This window comes from Crocodylus porosus, unplaced genomic scaffold (assembly GCF_001723895.1).
Source record: "Crocodylus porosus isolate Cpor-Errol unplaced genomic scaffold, CroPor_comp1, whole genome shotgun sequence".
In the NCBI taxonomy this organism is placed as follows: domain Eukaryota; kingdom Metazoa; phylum Chordata; order Crocodylia; family Crocodylidae; genus Crocodylus; species Crocodylus porosus.
In genome coordinates this window covers 132,581,610-132,590,866 of record NW_017728931.1, presented here as the reverse complement: position 1 = coordinate 132,590,866, position 9,257 = coordinate 132,581,610, and the positions used below count along the sequence as shown (strand labels likewise).

Genomic DNA, 9,257 nt, shown 5'->3' with positions numbered 1-9,257 from the left:
CGGCAAGCCCCGCCCCGCGCCGGCGCGGCATCACGTGGCGCCGCGCGGGCTTCCCATTGGGAGAGGTGGGGGGAGGAGCGCGGCGCTTCCCTAGGATTGGTTGAGGGGGACTGAGCTCCGATTGGCGGAGGGGCCGGCTCCGCGCGGTGCATGGTGGGGCGGGCGCGTGAGCGGCGGGCGGGATCATGGCGGCTATCGGGGTGCACTTAGGCTGCACCTGCGCCTGCGTCGCCGTCTATAAGGTGGGGGGGCGGCTTGGGGCCTGCATCACTCTTGGGTGCTGGGGCTTGCAGGGTGGCGCATCGTCCTGGTGCGTGGTTGTCCCGGCTGGGCCCCCTCCTGGTCCTGGTGCGTGGTTGTCCCTGCTGGACCCTGCTGCCTGGAGGGGGCTGGTGCTGCTGGTCCCAGCCCAGGTCTCCCGGCAGCGACCTAGGGAGGGTTTTCCCCTGACTTCCTGCACGTGGGGCGCGGTGGCTCATGCCGGGTGCGATAACGCTTGAGTGACTGCCCCCCCCGGCTGCTCTTTCTGTCCTAGGATGGCCGTGCTGACGTGGTGGCCAACGACGCTGGCGACCGAGTCACCCCTGCTGTGGTTGCCTACTCTGAAAGCGAAGAGGTACGTTTTCTTGCTGGGGTCACGAGCCGGAGGGGGGCGGATGGTGTCCGTGCTGTCGTGCCATACCCATTCTCTTCTCTTTTCAGGTGGTGGGTTTGGCAGCCAAGCAAAGCAGAGTAAGGAATATTTCCAATACAGTGGTGAAAGTCAAACAGATCCTCGGGCGAAGGTAAGGCAACGGGCACGAAAGGCAGTAACTTGGTTGTTTGGGGGGGTATATACAGCAGGGGTGTCACACATAAAGGCTGAGAACTCTTGCCACCTGGTGTTGAATAGGCCCATGTGGGTTGTGGCGTCCTCAGGCTGGCTAGGGCCCATCCTCTCCTCTGGCAGACTGCATCTGGCCACTGCTCCAGACTTGTGCTGTGTGTGTCGCAGGTCCTAGAGTGGCCAGAGCAGATGCTCTGTGCAGGGCAATCCGGCCAGGACAGAAGCAGAGTTGCAAGCAGTGGCTGAACTGTGCCCCACGCAGCACTTGCTCTGGAGCACGTTGCATGCTGTGCCTGCTCCAGCTAGTCTGGGACCTGTGCCGCACGCAATATATGCAACTTGGATCCTGGACTGACTAGAACAGCCACTGTGCGCAATGGTGCTTGCCCTGGCTGCTCCAGGACCACGTGTGGGATATAGTCGAGCTATGGTGGTTACCGCATGCAGCATTGCTGCTGCTCCAGCCAGACTGCACTGCGCACAGTGCCCATCCTCCTGCTTCAGGATCTGCACTGGGCAGGTCCCAGACTAATTGGAGCAGCTGCTGAATCGGATATGCTGGGGGAAGGAAAATGTCCGGGGGGGTTCAGCCCCATGCCATTCATCTTGCCTCAGGTGCTTGGATGAGTCTGACACCTCTGACATACAGTGTGTATTATGACAAAGGAATGGGAATGGCAGCTTTTATACAAAGTATGTTGATGCATGTCTTCTAGCTACAGCTGGTCTGCTAATGGTGTTTATTTTTTAGATGTAGAAGAAAAATCAAAATTGGATGGTTACCTAAAGGGTTCCATAACTTCCAGAATCATGGCCTGCAGTCATGTTCCTTTTCTGTAATAAATTATGGAATAAAAAATTTGAATAAGTAGGGAACCAGATGGTGTACAAATTTTTCTTGCTGAAACAAACATGAATTTGCAGAGTTGTAATTTTTATATCTTATAATATGTACTGAATATTAGTGGTTTTGCTGTACTTCTCCACGGTTGTCTCATTACCATACTCCTTTATTTTACATTTTAAACAAAATCATCAGGGCTAAATTCTGTTGCAGTACACTTGATGATAGAGCATTAATTACCTTGAAATTTAAATAAATTATAGTGGTAAAAAATAAAATGGCAAAAGAGAAATTGCAATGTGAATAGTGTTCTTGTGTTTGTCATTTCAAATGAGCAAACTGATGTTAAGAGCTGATGGTGTAAATCCTTGTAACAATTCTTTTTCATCAGAGAAGTTATGACAAACTTTTAGGCAACTTGGGGAACATTAACACTTAACCAGTTTAATAATTGTTTTCTCTCATCTTTTGGGTGCAAAATTTTATCTGATAGAATTGTTGAACTTCCTTCCCTTTCTTAAGATACCATTTCTGTTTATTGTTACAGTGGATACAATTATAATGAACGTGATATGACACCAAAGTAAAAAGGTCACTTGGAATATATGGGGGGAAACTAATCATGACTTATTTTCTAGTTATAAAGATAACTTTGGCTAAAACAAGTGTAGGTGTGTTTCTTTTGCTTTTTTTCTTCCAGTGTGCTTGTTCAAAAAAGTTTTTAAAGCCTTGTCCCTCTCATATTGAGTTAAAATCATAGAAAGTTTGGGTTGGAAGGGACCTCAGGAAGTCATCTAGTCAAAGCAGGACCATCCCAGCCAAAGCTTGGTCTAGCTAGGTCTTAAAATTCCCCAAGGATCCACCACCTCTCTGGGTAACCTGTTCCAGTGCTTCACCACCCTTCGACTGAGAAGAGTCTTCCTAAAGTCTAACCTAAACTTCCTTTGCTACAAGTTGAGCCCATTGCTCCTTATTCTGTCATCTCTCACCCCTGAGAACAGTCCATCTAGGCTCCCATCCTGTTTTAAACCCCTCTTCAGGTAGTTGAAGGCTGCTATTAAATCCCCTCTGTCTCCATAAGCCTTCAGTCTTATGACTCAGAAGTCATGTCTCCTAGCCCCCTCACCATTTTGTCACCCTCCACTGGACTCTCTCTCTGATTTTGTCCACATCCTTTCTGTAGTGGGAGACCGAAAACTGGACACATTACTCCAGATGTGGCTTTACCAGTGCCAAATAGCAGGAATAATAACTTCCCTTGAGGTGTAAGGGGCAGAACCACTGTCTTACTGTGCACTGATTAGTCATGGCAACAGGGTATTTGACTGACACACAATAAAGTAGTGTTCTTTGTAGACCACATGGTCTGAAACTGTAAACGCTTATTAACAAGATCAGCAGTGTACATAATCTTAATTATATGGTCACTTTTGCTAATTTTTATTTGCCTTCACAGCTCTGGTGACCCCCAAGCTGAAAAATACATTACAGAAAGCAAATGCTCAGTAAGTATGATCTATTTTTTTCCTCCAATCCCTCCTTTTTTTTTTCTTTCTTTCCAGAGTTGTTTTCAGTGTCTTTTTATGTTTCATTGCATTGTAATTTTAGTGATCAGTTTCTTATTATGACTATGGATCTACCTAAATACATACCAGAAGTGCATTGCACAGTAGTGGCTCCTTCTAATCCTCCATGCTCCACCCTCCCCATTGCAGATTGGCCAAGGGACCCTGGCAGCCCTGCTACTTGCTCCTGATCGGCCAGGAGGCGAAAAACAATTTGAAATATCCTGTGGTTTTTGTCTCCTGCTGCTGAATGGCTGAGCGGCCCCAGTGGCCCTGCCACTTGCTGCTTATTGGCTGGGAGGCAAAAACTGTGGCATATTTAAAACTGCAGTTCTGCTTCATAACCCATCAAGAGTAAGAGGCATAGGGCCACCAGGGTCCTTCAGCCAATCAACAGTGTGGTGGGGGGAGGGAGTCAGTGTGGTGAAAAGAGCAGAATTAAAGGAGTTGCTGTACAGTGCACTTCCAGCATGATTTAGGTAGATCCCTACGTATGACAGACTGACGTTGTGGGACCCTGTCTGGTATGGGCTTCTCTTGTTAACACAATTTTTTTTTGGCGGGGGGGAGGTGTTCGCCATGTACTGCTGGAGTGTGTGTATGCATGGGCGGAGTTTAAACCCTTCAGAAGAGGTGGCTTATACCTAATATGCTTTGAACATCTCTTTGGAGAAATTTGTTGCACCCAGGATGGGCTCTTTTTTTATCTGAAGAAGTAAAAGAGAATTCAAAGCAAGTTCCTCTAAACTGTGTGCCAGTTTCTCTGTGTCTATTTACTGTCATACTAACTTGATACTAATACAGCTTAACTACCTCTTGTGGCAGGCCAGTAGGGGGTGCTCTTGCATTGAGCCACCCACCTTACTGCATCCGACCACCTTCCAGGCTCCAAGTGCCTCCCTGGGGGTGCCTTGCCTCTGGTCGACTCCCTGGAGCATACCTGCTAGCCTGGGGGTAGAGCTGCTCCCACCCAGGGATTGGCTTGATTCTGGCTCTGCACCCCCTGGGAAACACAGGCCTAGTAGTCCTCAAGGGTACTTGATTCACTTCAAGAATTTGGGGTGCTTCCCTCAGTCAGAAGCACAAGTCAGCTGAACCAAGGGGACTCCAAGGCATAATGTAGACCCACTCCCAATAAGTTTCCCACACTAGGTACAAAGAAGAACTTTATTGGTTATAAGGAGTAGGGTTGGAATAGGGTACAGAGTTAAGTAGCGTCAGAGAAATCCCATAGAGCAAACTGGTATGGCTGGGTAGCCTTTGATCACGCATCTGAGTTACTGCAAACTATATAGTTGGATGTCAGGTAGCTTACTCACAAATATCATCCAGAGGCAAGTGGAGATTCCCTCTGGAGGCAGGCAGTTCCTTGATTATGAGTCTTGAGAGCGAGCGAGCGAGCAGGTTTATGATGGTCCAGCTCCTCTTTCTCTTCAGTTTTCCTCATGGCTGCTGCCCCTTCCTCCTGAACAGTCCCTAACTTATATAGCCCTTATGACCTCATTTACCTGTCTAATGGAAGCCAGCACCTGTTGGCTGTCAGCTCTCACCATGTGTTTGTGGAAAAAGTCAGGCTGGGAGACCCTCAGTATTGCCAGAAAGCCTGAAATCCATAGCAATATGAATTTCACCCTCTTTTTTGCATTTTGTATGCTATGGGCTGCTTGATGTGAGCATAGATAACACAAAACGAGACTGTAATGATAAACCTAGTGGTCAAAAAAAAGTTTTTGTTTTTTTTGAGCATTTGTATTCATCAAGATGATGATGAAAAATTACCATGAAAAATTTATTCTGTTCTGGGAATAGAAACTGAATTAGACTTTAAATGTCAATTTTCCTTCATTATAAACAACATGAGTGACATATCACATACTTGTGTTGGTTTTATTTTTTTTTATTTTAGGTGACTGAGAAGAATGGAAAACTCCAGTATGAAATGGATAACAAACTTGTCAGCCCTGAAGAAGTTGCAAAACTAATTTTCAGCAAAATGAAAGGTATGTAGTGAGTAACACTTCCTTTAAAATTGTTAAGGGTTTAATATTACCAAGGTACCTTCTTAATCAGTGTGTCTTTTGTTTATTTTTATGGACAGAAACTGCTCAGTCTGCTTTGGGTTCGGATGTTAATGATGTTGTGATCACTGTACCATTTGACTTTGGAGAGAACCAGAAAAATGCTCTTGGGTAAGAGGAAAAAGTTTTGGTTTGGGTTTGAAATTAAGTGATGATAACTAAGAATGACCTCTTATCTTGATTGAAACAGAGCGGGGAAATTTCCACCAACTTAAATAGGATGGTTAGGAATCCATCTCTGGCTAAGTGAACGGGGGGCATATCATTGTTTTCAGTATGGACAAGAAGTTACAAGTTTTACCATCTTTTTGCCTTTATTTTTGAAACCACATGTTCTTGGTTTGTTCCTACTGTATCAAAGCTCACCATCCCAATTTGCACTCTCTTAGGGTGCCTATACACATGCTCTGATGTGTTCTAATTAGAATGAGAATGTGGGGCATACTTGATTTAATGCTCCGCATTCTAATTAGAACACTTGAGCATTGCTGCAACCTCACGTAGGTAAACCCCTGCAGGTTAAAAATGGCTGCTCCAGCACTTAAAAGCTCATTGAATGAGCTGTAGTTTGTGTCCCAGTGCTGTTTTTTAAATACACAGGGGGCTTAATGCACATGATGCAGTAGAATTTTGATTGGAGCGGCTCTCTGGAACCACTCTAATTTAAAATGCTGCCTTGACAGTACAAGGGAGCTTGTCCACTTAGGCAGAAGCATTGGGCTTAGAGCACTGCATATTAGAATCACAGAACACTAGGATTGGAAGGGACCTCAGGAGGTCATTTAGTCCAACCCCCTGCTCAAAGCAGGACCATCCCCAACTAGATCACCCCAGCCAAGACTGTCTTAGCTAGGTCTTAAAAACCTCCGAAGATGTCCACAGCCTCTTGGTAACCTGCTCCAGTGTTTTACTACCCTCTTAGTGAGAGAGTTCTTCCTAATATCTAACTTAAACTTCCCTTGCTGTAACTTGAGAGCATTGCTCCTTATTCTGTCATTCATTTGCCACCACTGAGAACAGTCCAGCTCCGTCCTCTGCTGGACTCTCTGCAATCCTCTGCTGGACTCTCTGCAATTTGTCCACATCCTTTCTGTAGTGGGGGGCCCAAAACAGAACACAGTACTCTGGATGGGATCGCACCAGTGGTGAATAGAGGAAAATAATCACTTCCCTTGACCTGCTGGCAACACTTCTACCAGCGCAGTATGCTGTTAGCCTTCTTGGCAACAAGGACACACTGTTGGCTTATTGTCCACTGTAACCCCCAGGTCCTCTTCTGCAGAGCTGCTTCCCCACTAGTCAGCCTTCAGCCTGTACTGGTGCATGGGGATTGTTCCATCCTAGGTGTAGGGCTCTGCACTTGTCCTTGTTGAGCCTCATGTGGTTTCTCATGGTCCAGTCCTCCAATTTGTCTAGGTCACACTGAATCCTAGTCCTACCCTGTAGCCTACCTACAACTCCCCCCAGCTTTTTGTCATCTGTAAACCTGTTGAGGGTGTACTCTATGCCATCTTTCAGGTTGCTGATGAAGACATTGGCCAGAACCAACCCCTTGGGCCTTCCCTTGATACCTACTGCCAACTAAGTATTGAGCTATTGATTACTATCCTCTGAGCCCGATGATCCAGGAAGTTTTCCGTCCACCTTACAGTCCATTCATCCAGCCCATACTTTCTTAGCGTGCCTGCAAGAATGCTGTGGGAGACCATATCAAAAGCTTTGCTAAAATTAAGGTATACCACATCCACTGGTCTCTGCATCCACAGAGCCAGGCACCTCATGGAAAGTAATCAGGTTGGTCAGGCATGCGTTGCCCGTGGTGAATCCTTGCTGACTGTCCCTAATTACTTTCTTTTCCAAGTGCTTAGACATGGGTTCCTTGAGGATCTGCTCTATGATTTTTTTTCCACGGACTGAGGTGAGGCTGACTGGTCTATAGTTTCCTGGATCCTCCTTTCTCCCTTTCTTAAACATGGGCATTACATTTGACCTTTTTTCCAATCATCTGGGACCTCTCCTGATCATCATGAGTTTTCAAAGATGATGGCCAGTGGCTCTGCAGTCACATCAGCCAACTCCCCCAGAAGCCTCAGGTGCATCCCATGTGGCCCCATAGAGTTGTGTGTGTCCAGCTTTTCTACATAGTCCCTAACCTGTTCTTTCACTGTTGTTGGCTCCCGTCCTCCCCAAACTGTGCTGCCAGGTACAATAGTCTGCAAGTTGACCTTACCTGTGAAGACTGAGGTGAAAAGGGCACTGAGCATTTGAGCCTTTTCTGTATCCTCTTGTCACAAGGTTGCTCTTCCCCCATTCAGCAGGGGACCCACACTTGCCCTGGTCTTCCTCTTGTTCCTGACTGACTTGTAGAAACACTTCTTGCTCCCCTTCACATCCCTTCCTGACTTCATCCCTGTATGCTCCAGCAATATTCCTGTGCTCCTCCCTAGTTTGTTTTTTTTTCAAGCTTCTACTTCTTAAAAGCTTTCTTTCTGTGATTTTTAGCTTACTGAAGAGTTCCCTGCTAAGCCAAACTGGTCTTCTGCCATACTTGCTAGTCTTCCTGCATCAGGATGTTTATTCCTGCACTCTCAGTAAGGCTTCTTTTTAAAGTACAGGTTGCTCCCCCAACCTCAAGGCATGCTATGCCCCAGCCTTCTGGGCAGCAGCTGGCTGGGGCACAGGCTGCCTCAGTGCAGGGTCTGTAGCATGCAGGATCAAGGGAACTGGCAGTCCTGGGCTGCTTGCTGTCCCATCTGTTGCTCCCTGGCTGGCTGGAGCACAGGGTGCCTCAGTGTGGGGGCTGCCTGTTGGCTAGCCCTGCACCGAGGTACCCTGGGCCCCAGCCATTCCCCACTGCAGCACATGAGACAATGTATCCTGCTGCAAAGCACACAAGTAGGAGTGTGCATCACAGCACAAAGTAGTGGCACTACTGTGCATGCTGCTGCAAATGCACACCCATGCTCATGTGAATAACCAACAATATGTGCAGCTGAGTCGGGACTAGTTTAAAAATCTATGTGTGGTACAAATTGCTGTGTTCCTTAATTAGGATAAATTGTTTTTGGGCAGCTGTCTTAAACATGATGTTTGAGTTGGTACTACACGATAGTGGGGCTTCCTCAGTGCTACATAGGATACCAAGTAAAATTAAATGCAAACCTTTAACCAACTGTGATGTCCCTTATCACAGGGAAGCAGCTGGGGCAGCTGGCTTTAATGTTATGAGATTAATTCATGAACCATCTGCAGCTCTCCTGGCTTATGGAATTGGACAAGACTCACCCACTGGGAAAAGGTAAAAACCTAATTCTGTAACTAGTTGCCTTTTTTTAATGCATTGCAGCTAAGTGTTTTGTGGCCTTAATTTAAGTAATGGTGATGCATACTTTTAACATTTTTTATGACAAATATCTGTGAATATTCCATAATAAGGAAAACCCAGTGGAGTACAATTTGCAAGTTGCACACCACTGGAAACTAAAAATTTGTAGTCTCGAAATATTTTTACAATCCGTGCTACACTGAATAAGGAGATAAGACAATACACTCTGAGTTGGGCTCTACTGTAGCCTTGACTTGCCAGACATATGACTTAGATCAGTACTGCTCTATCTAAATCTCAACAGGTGTGTAAAGCCTTAAGTTACCTAAACTTTCAAGGGTGCAGACAGAAATGACAATTTTTGCCTGATCTGGCCACAAAGCCGTTTTGTAGCCGTGACCAAACACAAGTGCATGGCTGCAGACAGACTTTTAAAAAATGGCTGATAGGGTGAAAATCTGACCCCTCAATTCATGAGGTGTCGTATAAAGATAGTTTCATACCTTCTAGGGTCGGAAGGGACCTGAACAGATCAGCTAGTCCGACACCCCCCCCCGTCATGGCAGGAAAGAGTACTGAGGTCAAACAACCCCAGCAAGGTGTTCATCCAACCTCCTCT

General features: G+C 46.4%; 1 protein-coding gene across 1 annotated transcript in view; it reads left to right on the top strand.

Moving 5' to 3' along the window:
- Positions 1–152: 152 nt before the first annotated feature.
- The window catches only part of HSPA14 (heat shock protein family A (Hsp70) member 14), a 29,186-nt gene continuing 20,081 nt past the window's right edge, over positions 153–9,257 (top strand). The window contains exons 1-7 of the mRNA XM_019543672.1: positions 153–242; positions 536–616; positions 703–785; positions 3,127–3,175; positions 5,142–5,235; positions 5,334–5,424; positions 8,507–8,611. Coding sequence (XP_019399217.1) covers positions 186–242; positions 536–616; positions 703–785; positions 3,127–3,175; positions 5,142–5,235; positions 5,334–5,424; positions 8,507–8,611 — 560 coding nt within the window. The 5' untranslated portion in view covers positions 153–185. The remainder of the gene's footprint in view (positions 243–535; positions 617–702; positions 786–3,126; positions 3,176–5,141; positions 5,236–5,333; positions 5,425–8,506; positions 8,612–9,257) is intronic.